This window comes from Trichosurus vulpecula, chromosome 8 (assembly GCF_011100635.1).
Source record: "Trichosurus vulpecula isolate mTriVul1 chromosome 8, mTriVul1.pri, whole genome shotgun sequence".
Taxonomy (NCBI): Eukaryota; Metazoa; Chordata; class Mammalia; order Diprotodontia; family Phalangeridae; genus Trichosurus; species Trichosurus vulpecula.
In genome coordinates, this window is record NC_050580.1 from 197704240 (window position 1) to 197721818 (window position 17579).

The 17579-nt window shown below is 35.8% G+C and overlaps 1 protein-coding gene across 2 annotated transcripts in view; it reads left to right on the forward strand.

The window, feature by feature from the left end:
* Nucleotides 1–17579, forward strand: part of TMEM62 (transmembrane protein 62) — a 60178-nt gene that overhangs the window by 3086 nt on the left and 39513 nt on the right. Inside the window, exons 3-7 of one of the 2 annotated variants that reach the window (XM_036735988.1) lie at nt 629–766; nt 2981–3026; nt 9204–9345; nt 10498–10622; nt 10755–10877. In XM_036735988.1, the coding sequence (XP_036591883.1) occupies nt 629–766; nt 2981–3026; nt 9204–9345; nt 10498–10622; nt 10755–10877 (574 nt within the window). Of the gene's footprint in view, nt 1–628; nt 767–2980; nt 3027–9203; nt 9346–10497; nt 10623–10754; nt 10878–17579 lie in introns of those variants that run through there. The other variant, XM_036735989.1, reaches the window with a different exon arrangement.

Consider the following 17579-nt stretch of genomic DNA (forward strand, 5'->3'; position numbering starts at 1 on the left):
TCCACAGTGGATGCTGGCATGGAAGCCAGGAAGACCTTGGCTTAGGTTCCTCCTCTTATACATACTGACCCTAGGAATTTAATTTCTCAGAGCACCAGCCCTGGAATCAGGAGGACCTGATTTCAAATGCGGCCTCAGACACTTACTAGTTGTGTGACCCTGGGCAAGTCACTTAACTCTGCTTCAGTTTCCTTATCTGTAAAATGAGCTGGAGAAAGAAATGGCAAACCACTCCAACGTCTTTGCCAAGAAACTCCAGATGGGGTCTTGGAGAGTTGGACAGTTCTGAAACAACAACAAATGCCCTAGGCAACTCCGTAAGACTAAACGTTGCAGATAAAGTGCCAGTCTACACGGAGTTTCCTCATTCAGGAGTTCCTTATACCACTGCAGTTGAAGGTCCAGTTACTATCTCTATTCTTATCTACCTAAAACATAATTTATGACTTTATAAATAAAATATATGCTGAAAAAATTTGCCTATTTTAGTATGTAGCTTTGAATGCAGGTGGTCTCCTAGTCAGGTAGGTAGTGGGTAACTACTCTGTTTATTATACAATGGACATTATTTGCCGACTCTCTGGAAATTTATTTTAGAATGATAGGTGACTTTTTTGTGTACTTACAGGTGACCTCACAGATAGCTTAAGAAGTGATCGTTGGGGATCCAAGCAGTTTGAAGTGGAATGGCAAACTTATCAAAATGTCCTGAAGAGAACTAGGGTCTTGGAAAAAACCAAGTGGCTAGATATCAGAGGAAATCATGGTAAGAGGGAGCCAACACTTGGGTATCATTGAAGCCAACATTTCTCCCAGAGTTTGTGTTTTCCAGCCCTAATACTATTGAACTAAGTTATAGAGTGGGTTATTCTTATACAGATTTGAATGCTGAAGGTCAAATCTGGTTGTGTAAAACACAACATTAAAAAAAGCCTAATACCAAGTGAAAATGTAGTTGTTCTCTAAGGTATTATATGGGATGAAATTATTTTAGTGACTATTCTTATATGTGGCTATTCATGGCAAATTAAGATATTTGCTTATAAACCTCCCCAGCACACCTGTGTCCTTTTAAAAGATTGTCTTAATTGGTCAGTTGAGGTATTTATATTAGTCTGAATTATTATTCTATTCATTGCTAATGACTGTATATCCCTAAGAATTATCCTTTATTTTGGAGAGGCCTCCTAGCCTAGTAGCAAGTCCCCTATACTTGGAATCGAAAGAATGAGGTGAAGTTCCAGCTCTTTCCTTTAGTAGGTATATGAATTTAGGAAGGATCTCTAAAATCGGGGGTTAATCTAGTTGATTTCTGAGGGCCCTCACAGTTCTAACAGTTTGGGAGTCGATGAGACTCTCTTATTAGATGAAGTGCATAATTCTCTGTTTGATGATATAGTATTCTATATAAAAATAATTCTTATAAAGCAGCTGTCAAAGTTTAGTTCAAATATACTTAAGCTGCAATTCTCTGATGCTAATTCTGCCTTTTTCTGATCTTTTTAGGTGGTACCCATTAGATTTTTTTGCAATAAATAATAAATCTATGTAACAAACATTTTAAGGCCAAAAACTGAGTCATTTACTACAAATAATATTCAATAAAACAGATTCTAATATAATTAAATAATTTGAGTTGTCCCTTAGAATCACAATAAAATTTGACCTGTGTGTACATAGATACGGATATGAGCATATCTGTAGTTAGGCTAAATTGTTGACCTCAAAGGTCCTTTCCAGCTCTAAATCTATAAACCTTTATTCTTATGTATTAAATATGTGTATCCTCCTTAGATAGTAAACTTCTTGAGAGCTGGAACTATATCTCATCCTGTAAAACCCCTATAGTGAATTTGTGACACACAAAAAAAAAGGTCATTGCCCTTTTTCTCATATTCCTTGCATGGATGCTAAGATGACAAAAATAATTATTATACTATGCCTTTTTTTTTTCTCAGATTTATACATCTTTTCAGATCGAAGGGCCTTCCCCCGGGAGTGAGTTTATGAAAATTTTGTGCTTCATCCCCTTTTTTTCAGATAGGAAATAACTTTTGAAAACTCTGAAAACACTCAATACTAAAGAGTGTTTGCTAGAATAAAATTATGTAATTTCTTCTAGGTCTTGGGAACCCTTCACACTAGTTAAGAGGGCCGAGTTTGTTTCTCTCAAGAGGTTTTGAAGACTGTTTCTTCATTTGGCAGGAGGGTTGTTAAAAGTGAGCCTGAGACTTATTAGCTTAATTTTCATTGTTGGCCTCAATTGGATTTTCAGCCTGTTCTCTAGGTTAATGAAGATTTAATAGATTCCCAGGGGACAAAAGTGAGTAATAGTTTTGGCAAGGAAACCAAGCATCTAGTTTCTTTGAAATCACAACATACCTAGATGAATTTATAAAGGATCGATAATCTCTTCTAACCCATTCTAACCCATCTAACTCCCAAAATTTCTTCATGGGTCAAATAGGGAGAGGATAGGTCACTAATCCTCCATTGCCTCGTAGAGTACTTTATACAGATGAAGCATTTATTGTAGGTATAAATGATCTACAGTTCAGAAAAACTGTATTTACCCTAAATATGGGACCGCTGAAATGTAATAAATAAAACCCATTCTTTGTTGATCACAAGTGGAAAAAAAATCGCTGAATTACCCTCCCCCCACCAAAAACAAACCTCAAACTTTTTTTAGGTCCATATTAGCTTATTCAAAATAATAATGATAAACATTGATTATTCCTCAGTCAATTATATGTCCTTTTGTTTGTTAATAAAATTTTCATATTACGTGTATTCAGTTCAGAGTGTTTCAGGTCTTTTGTTACCTGTTAGCAAAATACCATCTTCTTCATTAATTTCCTAGTTGGGTGAATGGGATTCTATTGTATAAAGTGCTTATAGAGATATAATAATAATTTTTATCTGATCATTAACCTTTGTGTGAGTTTTTTGTTTGTTTTGATTTTTTCCTCCCCTATAGATTCATTCAACATTCCAAGTCTGGAGAGTAGCCAGAATTATTACAGGTACTGAAATGAACCGGAGATAGACTTGTCACTGTGTGTGGACAGTGATTTGGGAGGAGTAAAGTCAATGGGGAGCAAATATCAATCAATCAACAAGCATTTATTGAGTGCCTATTATGTTCCAGGTGTTGCGTCAGGCACTGGAGATACACAGTATGAAGGGGGAAGCACTGATCAGCAAATGTTCTTTTTATACCCAGATATAGAGCCTTTTGTACTATTAAAAGAAGAGAGTTACCTCTTCTGTGGCTACAAGAAAAGCAGAGAGCAAAGGGTTTCCATTCAGTTGTATGCGTTTAAAAAAAATTCTCATAACCTTATGGTTACTGTTTCTGTTTATGGTTTCTGTTCTGTCTTTAGCCAGATATTTCTCTCTTTTCCTGGATTAGGGATTCATCTTTTAATACATTTCACATTGGCAGTAGTATTACTCTACACCTATTAACCAAAACAATAAGTATTCATTGGGTTTCACCTTTGTGCTTGACATTGGGCTGGGCCCTGTGAGGGATACAAGAATAGTATGAGACATGATCTCTGTCCTCAAGGAGCTTATAGGAAATAAGAGATGCTTAAGAAAACATCAAAAAACAATGTAAGAAAGTATATAGTCTGCTACTAAATTATTTCTTACAAACTATGAATGCTTTAGGAAATGGTAGAAGGGACTGTAAGGGATCAGTGTGGATATTAATGGGGAAACTTGAAGGAGTTTGATTTGGGCCTTGATGAATGGGTATGATTTGAAGAGGGTAGGGAAGGGCATTAGAGAAAGAGGGAAAGCATGAATGAAGACCTGGAAGCATAGATGAGCATGTGGAGAGTGACAAGGAGATTGTCTTTACTAAGACAAAAGCTTCTTGTATTCATTTTTAAAAAGTTTTATTGTTACCTTTATTTTTATGCCAATCATTTCCCCTTAAACCTCTTTCCTCTCCATTAAATTTTTACTTTTAACAAAAAACAAATAAAAAAAAGCCCCAAAGTCACTGGCCCCAGAGACCACATCTAATATTATATTCCATGATCCCTATCCATAGTCCCCACCTCTCTATTGAGAGAAAGAAGGTGAAATTCCTTATCAGTTTCCAGGACCCAGATTGTTCATTAAAATTCATTTGTGTGGTTGCATTTTAGTGTTACTGTTTATATAATTGTTGTCAATGTGTTTATTGTTCTTTTGGTTCTGTTTTCCTTGCATCATTTCATACACCCTTATTTCTCTCACTCCCTTATTAATTTCAATATTAGTGAAATAACATTTCATTCTATTCATATACTACAGCTTGTTCAGGCATTGTCCAGTTGATGGTCACCCATTTTATTTCTAGCTTTTTACTATAACACAAAGTGCTGCTGTGAATATTTTGTTGCATACATTGTTATATAAGACCTTTCTGCTACATATCCTTGGGGTATATGCTCAGTAGACAGGTTGCTCGGTATGAAGAGTTAGTCACTTTTCTCACATAATTCTAGTTTGATTTCTAGAACAGTTGGACATTTAGAGCTCTACCAGTTCTGTGTATTAATGTACCTTTCTAATAGTAACAATAACAGCTAGCATTTATGTAGCTCCTACTGTGTGCCAGGCATTTGATCCTCACAACAACCCTGGGAGGTAGCTGTTATTATTATTATTATTATCCTCATTTTACAGTTGAGGAAACTGAGGCAAATCGAGAAGGTTCAATAATAGAAAATAATATTCGACTGGGGTCAGATTTTGGATGATGTTGAGTGGTTCAGCAGAAGAGTTTGGCTTTAATATTACAGGCAATAATAGGACTTGCAGGTTCCGAATAGGAGAGTAGCATAACAAAAATGGTGTTTTACAAAGATTCATCTGCAGCAATGTGCAGAAGAGAATTTGGGGGCAAAGACACTGGTTAGAAGGCTACAGCGATAATTTAGGTTTTTAGTGAAATGATAGACAATATATTTTGATTTGCCATTTTAGCAAGAGCTCTGCCATAGCTCGGCTTTGTTTACTAAAGCATTTATGTAAATTTCTTTGCTTGTAGGCGGGCAGCATAAATCACCCTGCGGGCCCCATGTGGGCCACATTTTGGACAGCCCTGATTTAGGCATGATTTGATGAGGACTTGACTGAGGGTAATGGAAGCAGGAATGGAACAAAGAGACATTTTGAGTAGTTGATAGGACTAATTGGATATTGGGAGTAAAGGAAAATATAAAAACAAAGAGGACTACCAGGATTTCTTGCCTTTGCCTTTATATTTTTTAAAACCAAGAATTTTAGTTTCCATCCTCCAATGCATCAAAGATTTATTTTCTGCATTACATCAAGATATCTCTGTCTATATGTGTATTTGTATATAGGAAGACACACATACATGCACAGAGACATATATTCACACACAGAGAGATAACATAGAAATTCATGCACATCTCAAAGTTCTAATCTTGCCAGTGTAGTTTTCTTATTCAGAATACCTGCCATGCTAACATTGGTAATACTTATAGGCATACTAATACTATATTTTAATCTCTGGTTTCAGATTCTGTATTAACATGTCTGAACATGTATAAGGACAGCATGTAAGAGATCATGAAATTCTCAGGAAAAACAATGAAAATACAATAAGCCATTAAAAACAAATAATAAAAATTGTAATAAAGACAGAAATGGAGAAAAATCCTAAAGGAGAGATCTAAAAAGTATCAGAGAGGAGAGGCAGAAGAATATGCTGCCTTTGTTTAAATTATATTTTACCTCAAAAATACACTAGTTTTCTAACATTACTGACAATTTCTGAAGTAATATATTTACTTTGATACGTATTTCATAGGTCCTGTGGCTTAAAGGTAGCTGTGGAAAAGGATGTTAATTTTAAGTTTTGGAAATTTCCTTGTTCTTTTTCTTATTTGTTGTTAAGTCAAATAATTCCCAGTTCTTGAAGACCTGAGCTGGATTCCCATTTTTGCCACTTTCTAGCTCTGTGACTTTAGGCAAGTTATTTTGTTTCTCTAAAACAATGCTTCATTGATCTCTCATAATGTTGATGTGAGAAAAATACTTTATAAACTGAAAATCACCACCTAAATATGAGCAAGTATTACCACCTTTTCATAAAACCTTTTTTTTAAATGATTTTTTTTATTTTTTTAATTTAACATATTTAGTTTTCAGCATTGATTTTTCACAAGAGTTTGAATTACAAATTTTCTCCCCATTTCTACCCTCCCACCCACTCCAAGATGGCGTATATTCTGGTTGCCCTGTTCCCCAGTCAGCGCTCCCCTCTGTCACCCCACTCCCCTCCCATACCCTTTTCCCTTCCTTTCTTGTAGGACAAGATGAATTTCTACGCCCCATTGTCATAGAAGCTTTTTTAATGGAAGCTCTCTTGCTTGGAATTTCCATTTACAAAGAAAGAGGAATAATAATTTTTGTTATTTGACAAACAAAGATAAGGCTTGCTAATAAAATACCACAGAGTAAGGGTTCTTAACTTTTTTTGTGTTAGGGATGCCTTTGGAATTCTGATGAAGCCTATGGACCTGTTCTTAGAATAATGATTTTAGTGCACAAACTAAAATACGTAGCATTGCAAAGGAAACCAATTGTGCTGAAATACAGATGTCAAAGGATTAAAACAAAAAGCACCAACATCATAGGTCCCAAGGTGAAAATACCTACCTAAACTCTGAAGGAAGCACTCAAAAATAAAATAAAAAATACACACACACAAACACAAATACCACTTACACATAAGAATCTTTATATGCAAACCAAAACCATGGAAATTAGTTATTGAAAGACAGATACTATTTAATCTGTCTAATAACCTGGAAGTTAATACAGTTAATTTCATTTTAATTTTTAAAAGTGTTATTCATATTCTTTGTTTTTACATCACAGTCATTTTTGATATATTCCTACTCCACCCCAGTCTGCCCATCTTACCTTGAAACAAAGAAAAAAGATTAAGCAAAAACCAGAAGGCACAGCAACTATCTGGCACTATATGCAATATTTTGAACTGAAAGCATCTCTCTGAGCCTTTGTCCCTCTCCCCATGGAAAGGAAGGAGGTGGATTCCATTAATTCTTCTCTGGGACCAAGACTGGTCATTCAGGTTACACAGAATTTGGCTTCAGCTTAGTATTCTCTTCATTTGCATTATTGAAATAATCATGTATATTGTTTTCTCTGAATTCCTCATATTCACTTTATCTTATGGTGCAATAACAGTGCAATATATTCATACACCACAATTTGTTGAGCTATTTCCTAATTGATTACCCACCTTTCCAACTTTTTTTGCTATCACAAAAGCACTGCTAAAAATATTATATACATATATATATATATATATATATATGACTTTTGTTTCTGTCTGACCTCCTTGAAATATATGCACTGCTATGAGATGGGTCTCTTGGTCAAAAAATATGAATGGTTTAATCACTTTTCTCACATAAATTCCAAATTGTTTTCGACACTTGGCTATTCATATGTTAGGGATATCCTAGAGTAAGCCATAGCTTACTCTGTGGCCTGCCAGTTTTATTTGCCTTCCTGAGGCTTACAGCTACCTGCTCTGTTGGCAGTAAACCTTCCTACCAGGACTCTTTCTCTGCTCCAATCAATAGAGGGATCTCTATCAGACATGCATCATGTTGCTCCTCAATTCCAAAATTCTCAGTAGCTGTCTGTTGTCTGTCAAATTAAGTTCATATTTCTTTGCTTGGCATTCAAGGCCCTCTATATTCTAGTACTATCCTTCTTTTCCAGTCTTATCTAATACTGCTTTCCCCTCCTTGTTCTGTTGTGCTGCAGCCAAGTTGGACTTTCCCCCTTACACATCTTGCATTTTCTTGCCTTCCCTGCATGCCCCCCCATTATTCTCTATGCCTAGAATATCTTCTCTTCCTCCAAAATGACCTCTTCCTCTGTAGTTCTCATATAACATATTTTTGTCCTTCCCTAATAGACTTATTATGTAGTATTTTGTATCATAATTATCTGTATCAAGTCCTTCCACTAGACTATTAGTTCTGTGAGAGCACAAGTCATATCTAAACTTTCATTTCCCTAGCACTTAGCACAGTCATGGTCCTGCTTCTTCAGATATTTAAAGGATATGTGATTTCATCAGCGTGGATGTTCTTTCTACCATTACAGATTAACATTCCTTCTGTGCTTTTGAAAATGGTCTTCATGAATTGTTGGGGATGAAAAAATGTTTCACCAGGTGGCCAACCCTCTTGAGTTTTTTCAGACATATAGAATGGTCCTCTGATAATAGAAATCTCTTGTTTATTCAAAGGTTTTTAAAGCTTGCATTCTACTTGCACAGTCTTTGTGAACTCTGGGTTATCACTATACCACTTTGAGTTGGACAGTAGAGGTTATGTGCATGGTAGACACTTAGAGTACTGGCCAAATTACTCAATTTGTTGCTGCAATTTTGACATTCAGCAAAGCATATTTTCTACCTACACTATGTCTCTTTAGAATGATAGATTCTAGAGAGCAGGAATCCTGTCTTCTCTGATCGATAGGATAGGATCGATATACTGAAGTATACCATGGGATGCTGTTGAAAGAAAAAAAAACATTTGAGTGAATGCATGCTGGAATAATCGATTACATCTTTACCACATTATGTTTCAGTATGTATGAGAATTATAGCGTAGATAGACTTCCTCTGCCACCAGAGTGCGAGGACTGGAGTCAGGAAGACTCCTCTTCATGAGTTCAAATCTGGCCTCAGGTAGTAATTGTGTGACCCTGGGCAAGTCACTTAATCCTGTATGTCTCAGATTCCTCATCTGCAAAATGAACTAGGGAAGGAAATGGCAAACCACTCCAGTATTTCTGCCAAGAAAACCACAAATGGGGTCATGAAGAGCTGGACATGACTGAAAAATGACTTAACAACAACAAGCACGGTACACTTGTTAACCACATGACGTATTTGGTACATATCTCTTGTGGGTTCGGCATTTTACTTCAAAGGAATATTTACATAGAGAATGTGAAAAATCACTGTAGACAATTTTTAGAATACATTTTAACTCCTTGTCTGTTACATGCCAAATTATTCCTTTGATAAGAAAGTGAAATTTAGGTTACTCTCAGAGTGAAAATTTAAATTTTGTTCTTTTTTGGATTGCACTGAAAACATCCCTGTCTTATTTCTGTAGGAGATACTCTGCTTTACGTAGGCATGGCTCTATGCATTACATCCATAAGACCCCATTTGGAAACTATTCTTTCATCTATGTGGATGCAACCATCACCCCAGGGCCCAAGAAACCCTTTAATTTCTATGGAATGTTAGATAAGGTATGGTAAAATTTGGAATTCTCTTTGCAATCTACTTCTTTTAACTGGCTTTGGTACATCAGACCCTCCTGAGCTTTACTGGGTATATGAGACCTTATCTATGGGGTCTTAAGTTTTCACTCTGGTTATAGCAGTTGCTGTTTGTAATGCAGTGCCTGATATAAAGTAAGTGCTTAATAAACATTATTGACTTCTCAATTTGCTGTGACAAGCTAGTGACAAGGCTATGTGCCTTGATTTCAACTCTCATCATTATACCTGTTCTTATCCTTCTTCTCTGGCCCCCTGCCTTCTAACCCTCCCTCTCTCCTCTGCCCCCACCAGTCTTTTAGGGAGAGGGAACCTGTTCTTCCTGACATCATCGGACAAGATTCCAGCTTTGTATGCCCTCTCATACTGTCTGACCCTCACCTATTACCACTTTCTACGTATTTTAAGCTAAGCAAATAGTTAAAGCTTTTTTTTTCTCTCCAGAGTTAGCTCTGAACTATTACTGCAGTAAATTTGTGTAGTGTTCACATTTGAGAATCACAGAAGTCAGATCTTGGCTATTAGTCATTAAATAGCTCTAGATGAAATTTTGCTATAAAACCTACATGTTAATAATTTTTTAGAGAAAATGGATAATTTGCTATATAAAAAAGTATTTAGGTTTGAACCACATATATAACTTCTGGAACCTAAATGAGGGTTTTAGTTTTTAATGATTTTATAAGTATCAGCAGGACTGTTTATGGACTACTACCCCTATAGCTCAGTGCGGAGGTAGTCTTATAAATAGTAGTCATTTAATTTTAAAAGGCTGGTTTCATATTTTGTTTTAGGAGGCTTGGTGAAGTGGATTAAACAGGAGAACTACATTTTTTTTTTCTGCAGGGTCACTGAGTTACTTTTTGACCTTAGACAAGTCATGATTTTATATTTCTATCTTTGTAAAATTTTTGTAATAACTGTGCTATTTACTTCACAGAGTTGTGGTTAGGACCACATAAGAGATTATACAGGAAAACACTTAGAAAAATATGAAATATTATATACATTTGGCATATTGTCAACAATAATTATAATAATTTAAAGAAAATTATATACTAGCTAGATCATATTTCAGCTTGGGCACTAATGAAAGATCCTGTGATTTCCATCCCATTTCAGAAACAAATGAACGAACTCTTTTTACTGTCTAAGCAGAGTAGTCATAGCAACCATACTATTTGGTTTGGACATTATACAACATCTACTATTGTCTCTCCAGCTCCAGGAATACGAGCATTAATGAGGTAAGGCAGAACTTCTAGATCCAAAACTGATAGTTTAGGTTTGATACTTTTTTATTCCATTGTTCTGTGGGATCATCTCAAGATACGATGTTTTACCTAGCCTATAAACATTGTTTGATTTTTATCATTTAGTTCTGCCGTAGCATATTTCTGTGGCCATCTCCATTTACTTGGTGGACTGATGCCTGTTTTGCACACTCGACATCCAAAGGGCACTCTGGAACTAGAGCTAGGAGATTGGAAGCAAAACAGGAGGTAAGAGAACCATGGAAACCAGCAAGAGGTTTCCATGTTCTTTCCTGGACTTGATGCCAGCCTTCTAGTAGGCTGCCAGGTTTTGGTAGGACTTTGGAATGTGGAACTTTGATCACTCAGTTTACTTATCTTTAGATACAGGTGATAAAATCCAGGATAAAGCTACTTTAATTGAAGATATAAATCTATAAAAATGTGTTTATTGGTGAAGTGCTTTGCTATATTACACAAAAAAACAAAGCATATTCTGCACTCAAGTTCTCTATAACTCTTAAAAACCATTAAATAAAAATATAAAAATGGTAGCATTTGCAGTTTTACAGCTTAGCAGTTTTCCATTTGTTAAAAGGTAGGGATTAATACCCACATGGTCTAATGTGTTTGATCTGAATATTGCTGCTATTGAAAGTTGTCTTTATTCACAAAATTCAGCACTAGTGTATATTGATTTTGTTGTGCTCACTGTGCATCACTTTATGTGTTTACTCATATTTCAGTGAGTCTTCCCACATTTCATATTTGTCATTCCCTATTGTATAGTAATATATTACATTGTATTCTTATATCATGGTCTTTTAGCTATTCCCTAATTGTTGAGCATATAAGCTCTACATTTTTGCTGTTATAGATAGTGCTACTATGAATATTTTTGTACATGTATCTTTCTTGTCATTAATTTCCTCAAAGTATAAAACCAATAGTAAGATCACTTGGTCAAAAAATTAACAATTCTGTAAGCTTTCTTGAAAAATTCTAAATTTTGACTGGACTGATCCACAGTTCTGCCAGCAAAAAATTAATGTGCCTATTTCTCTCCACTTCTGCCAACATAAAAAAGAGCTTTATTAAAAACAATAGGTAACTGATTTCTACAAAGAGAAGCACTCCATGGTTCAGAACAAAGTTTTATAAAGAGCATCTACTATACTATCTCCCAGCATCAGCAGCGGTTAGTAGTTGGTTTTGAAACTTCCTCTACTCCACTGTACAACTAATCTAGGACTCATTTTTTATAAGATGAAAAATGGCTACAGATCTGGGCAGCGGCTTGATTCCTGTGGTTACCCTGGAAATGACATCACAGGAAGTATCTTAGGTCTATAATTATTCTAAGACTTTATACAATTCTTAAGACTCCAGGTGGTATGTGTCAGCACTGTTAGGTTATGCTGTACTAATTTGTCTCTAATATCTCCCTTTTCTCAATGAGAATTTTAGTGTAATACCAAGTTCTTCATTAAGCCAAAGTGCTCCTCCCTGGGTTCTTGTTAGGGGCTCTACTTTTAAAGGGATAGAATTTTATAAACATTTATTTATTTGTTCAAATCTTTGGTTTCAACATTGTATTCCTCCACTTGTGCAGATCATATCTGCCTCTCATCTGTAACTTTAACTCTTAGTAAATGGTCTGAAGCATTAAAAGGTTAAATTACTTGCCAAAGAACACACAACTAGTATGTGTCAGAGGAAGTAGTTGAACTTAAGGCTTTCTGGTAGCAAGACTTTTGTCTACTATACCAAGCTACTTCTTATGAGCATTTGTAATGTAACACAATAACAAGTTTTAAAATAATTACATAGTTGTTGTATCACATAGGATACTGAGAATTTCTTTTGAGGGCTGAGCTAGTAAGAAAGTATTATAACAACAAACTTTACTTAGACTTTTAAAATATTATGTTTAATAAGACAGCATTGTAAATAAAAAAATGATGGGCCAATTTTGCAAATGAGAATGGATATATTCTGTTACATATTAGCAAGTTGGACACATCAAAATGTGCAAGCAAATTCATTTTAAAAATCATGAATAAGTAGGTCATATTTTAAAATTAGGAAAAGTAATTTCAGTATATCACATACAAAGTATTCATCTCATATGATTTTTATCATTAGATTCAGGAAAGGTCTTTGATAAAATACTCATTCATGCTAAAAAATGAAAAAGAATAGACGTGTTATCTTTCTTTTAATATGATAACTAATATCTAGTTAAAACCAGGAGGTAACATGAAGAAAAATTATGTTTTCTTAGTGAAAACAACCGCAACATAAAGGTTTCACCAATTCTTTTTAACATTGTTTAAAAGGTAAAATAAGAAATTAAAATAACATTGGAAATAAATAGGTTAAACTATTTAAAGATGATGTGGCTATCTAGAAAATTTAAAGTATGCAACAAAAATATTAATTGAGATAAGAAAGGAATTCGGTATGGTAGAAGGATACAAAATAATACACGGAATTTAACAGTACTCTTATAAACTGCAGGAATAGATAAAGAAGAACTACAAATAAATCATTTATAAAATATCAATTATTTGGTTATTAACTTACCAAGCTATTTGAGACCTTTATGAACCTAATTTAAAACGTATTATGACGAAAGCTAAAACAATGAAAGTTATCTTTTGCACGTAGTTTGAATGTTTATGGTAAAAGTATTAATGCTTCTCAAAATAATTTATGGGTTCAATATATTAGCAATTGTAGTACTAGTGGGATATTGGATTAAGTGATAATAAAATAGAGAAGTCAATAATATTAAGAAACTCTGGGGAGAAAGCTAGTAAGTGGGGTACTTATCCTGTTGGACTTTACAAAACATATAAAACAATAACTGTCAATTATCTGGTATTGTTCCAAAGCAATGACAAAAAAAAATAGATAAATGGAGTGAATAAAGAAACCAGAAATTGAATCAAATATATACAAAATACCAGTGTATGATAACCAAATGGATAGCAAACACTAGGGGATGTAATCCTCATTTAATAAATGACATTAGAAAAACTGGATTGTAATATGACAAAAAATCAGTAAAGACCTGTATTTCTTTCACCATACATCACCAACTCCATTTAAGTCAGTGAGATAAAGCATAAATAAGTTAGAAGAAGATAAAATATTTCACAAATGTAGAAGGGAAATAAATTGTTATATATTTAACAACTGGAAGAAGATAGGAAACCAAGTAGGTAAGTTTGGACTACAAAGGAAGAAAAACAGTGGATTGGGGGAAAATTTCTTTGATAAATATAGCAGATAGAATCCTGATGTTCATAACTTATCTGCAACAAATTCAAACTCAAAAGGGAGATACCCAGTCTTTAATAGGAAAATGGTCAAGAGCTATGAATGTGCAGTTCACAAAAGAAACACAAATTTTTTTTTTAATTTAAATTTATTTATTTAACATATTTGGTTTTCAGCATTGATTTTCACAACAGTTTGAATTACAAATTTTCTCCCCATTTCCACCCTCCCCCCCACTCCAAGATGGCATATATTCTGGTTGCCCTGTTCCCCAGTCAGCCCTCCCCTCTATCACCTCCCTCCCCTCTCATCCCCTTTTCCCTTCCTTTCTTGTAGGGCAAGATAAATTTCTACGCCCCATTGCCTGTATATCTTATTTTTTAGTTGCATGCAAAAACTTTTTTTTTTGTTTTTGAACATCTGTTTTTAAAACTTTGAGTTCCAAATTCTCTCCCCTCTTCCCTTCCCACCCACCCTCCCCAAGAAGTCGAGCAATTCAACCTAGGCCACACATGTATCATTATGTATAACCCTTCCACAATACTCATGCTGTGAAAGGCTAACTACATTTTGCTCCCTCCCAACCCATCCCACTTTATTGAATTTTCTCCCTTGACCCTGTCCCCCTTCCAAAGTGTTTGTTTTGATTACCTCCACCCCCATCTGCCCTCCTCTCCATCATCCCCCCCCTTTTATTTTTTTTATCTTCCTCCCTCTTCTTTTCTGTGGGGTAAGACACCTAGCTGAGTATGTATGGTATTCCCTCCTCAGGCCAAATCCGATGACAGCAAGGTTCACTCATTCCCCCCTCACCTGCCCTCTCCCCTCCTCCCACAGAACTGCTTCCTCTTGCCACCTTTATGCGAGATAATCCACCCCATTCTATCTCTCCCTATCTCCCTCTCTCAGGATGTTGCTCTCTCATCCCTTAATTTCATTTTATTTCTTTTAGATATCTTCCCTTCATCTTCAACTCACCCTGTGTCTGCTCTCTCTCTTTTACATATATATATATATATATATAAACACACACACATATATATATACATACATACACATACATACATATACACATAGATATATACATACATACACATTCACTTATATATATACATAAACATATATATATATGCATATTCCCTTCAACTACCCTAATACTGAGGTCTCATGAATCATACACATCATCTTTCCATGTAGGAATGTAAACAAAACAGTTCAACTTTAGTAAGTCCCTTGCAATTTCCGTTTCTTGATTACCTTTTCATGCTTCTCTTGATTCTTGTGTTTGAAAGTCAAATTTTCTATTCAGTTCTGGTCTTTTCACTGAGAAAGCTTGAAAGTCCTCTATTTTATTGAAAGTCCATATTTTGCCTTGGAACATGATACTCAGTTTTGCTGGGTAGGTGATTCTAGGTTTTAATCCTAGCTCCATTGACCTCCGGAATATCGCATTCCAAGCCCTTCGATCTCTTAATGTAGAAGCTGCCAGATCTTGGATTATTCTGATTGGGTTTCCACAATACTCAAATTGTTTCTTTCTGGCTGCTTGCAGTATTTTCTCCTTGATCTGGGAGCTCTGGAATTTGGCGACAATATTCCTAGGAGATTTCTTTTTGGAATCTATTTGAGGAGGTGATCGATGGATTCTTTCAATTTCTATTTTGCCCTGTGGCTCTAGAATATCAGGGCAGTTCTCCTTGATAATTTCCTGAAAGATGGTATCTAGGCTCTTTTTTTGATCATGGCTTTCCGGTAGTCCAATAGTTTTTAAATTATCTCTCCTGGATCTATTTTCCAGGTCAGTGGTTTTTCCAAGGAGATATTTCACATTGTCTTCCATTTTTTCATTCCTTTGGTTCTGTTTTATAATATCCTGATTTCTCATAAAGTCACTAGCTTCCACTTGCTCCAATCTAATTTTTAAAGTCGTATTTTCTTCAGTGGTCTTTTGGACCTCCTTTTGCATTTGGCTAATTCTGCCTTTCAAGGCATTCTTCTCCTCATTGGCTTTTTGGAGCTCTTTTGCCATTTGAGTTAGTCTGTTTTTTTAAGGTGTTGTTTTCTCCAGTGTATTTTTCTGTATTTTTTTGGGTCTCCTTTAGCAAGTCTTTGACTTGTTTTTCATGGTTTTCTCGCATCCTTCTCATTTCTCTTCCCAATTTTTCCTCTACTTCTCTAACTTGCTTTTCCAACTCCTTTTTGAGTTCTTCTATGGCCTGGGGCCAATTCGTATTTTTCTTGGAGGCTTTTGGTGTAGGCTCTATGACTTTGTTGTCTTCTTTAGGCTGTATGTTTTGGTCTTCTTTGTCACCAAAGAAAGAATGCAAAGTCTGAGACTGAATCTGGGTGTGCTTTCGCTGCCTGGCCATATTCCCAACCAACTAACTTGACCCTTGAGTTTTTCAGTGGGGTATGACTGCTTGTAGACTAACGAGTTCTATGTTCTATGTTTGGGGGGGAGGTGCCAGCTCTGCCACACCAGCACTGCTCCTTCCCCAACCCCCAACCCGGACTGGGCTTAGATCTTCGGCAGGCTGTGCACTCCTGCTCTGATCTGCCACTTAATTCCTCCCACCAGGTGGGCCTGGAGCCAGAAGTAACAACAGCTGTAGCTGCCCCACCTCCACTGCCCCCCGGGGCTGGAAGCCGAACCGCGAACTCCTTCCACTCCCACAGCTTTTCCCACTAACCTTCTCCGCAGTCTTTGGTGTTTGTGGGTCAAGGGGTCTGGTAACTGCCGCAGCTCACATATTCAGGGCGCTAGGGGCCCCATCCGCCCGACTCCAAGTTTGGTTGTTCCACACCGCTCAGGCTGGGCTCTGCTCCACTCCATTCCCAGCTCCCAGCTCCCAGCTCCGTGTGGAATAGACCTCACCCAGAGACCATCCAGGCTGTCCTGGGCTGGAGCCCTGCTTCCCTCTGCTGTTCTGTGGGTTCTGCCATTCTAGAATTGGTTCAGAGCCATTTTTTATAGGTTTTTGGAGGGACTCGGTACGGAGCTCACTCTAGTCCCTGCTTACCTGCCGCCATCTTGGCTCCACCCCCCAGAAACACAAATTTTAAATCATTTGGAAAAAGGTATTCATTTTATTACTGAATGATTCATTAATAAATGCAAATTAAGGAAGCTACATTAAACTCATCAAATTGGCAAAAATAACTAAAAATAATGAAATTTAATGTGGGGCAAGTGGTACATTAATTTAGTGTGGTAGCATTGTAAACTATTCCATTTTCAGCCTGTTTTGGCAATGTACAGTTAGAGTTACAAAAGTGATCATATCCTGTGACTCAGTAATCTTATTACTGGGAAATTCACCCCAAAGATGTTATCAAAAAGATAACAAGAACTGTGTTGATGTTTTTAGTACATTATTTGTAATAGTGAAAAATGTGAAAATAACCTAAATGTCTTAATATTGTAAAATGTCTCAACAATTATGGTATTTAATTTAATAGAATGTTACCATATTATTAAAATAATGCAAGAAATATGGGAAAACAGGAAATAATGCATTCTAAAGAAAGCAGAATTGGCTGTGTATATATTTGATTAAAATGGCTGAAATATACAGAAGGAAAATGGACAAAGAACAGAAAGGGACAAAAGAAATAATGGAAGAGTTAATATTGAGAAAAATTTAATTGTAAGTAGTTTTGAATGTT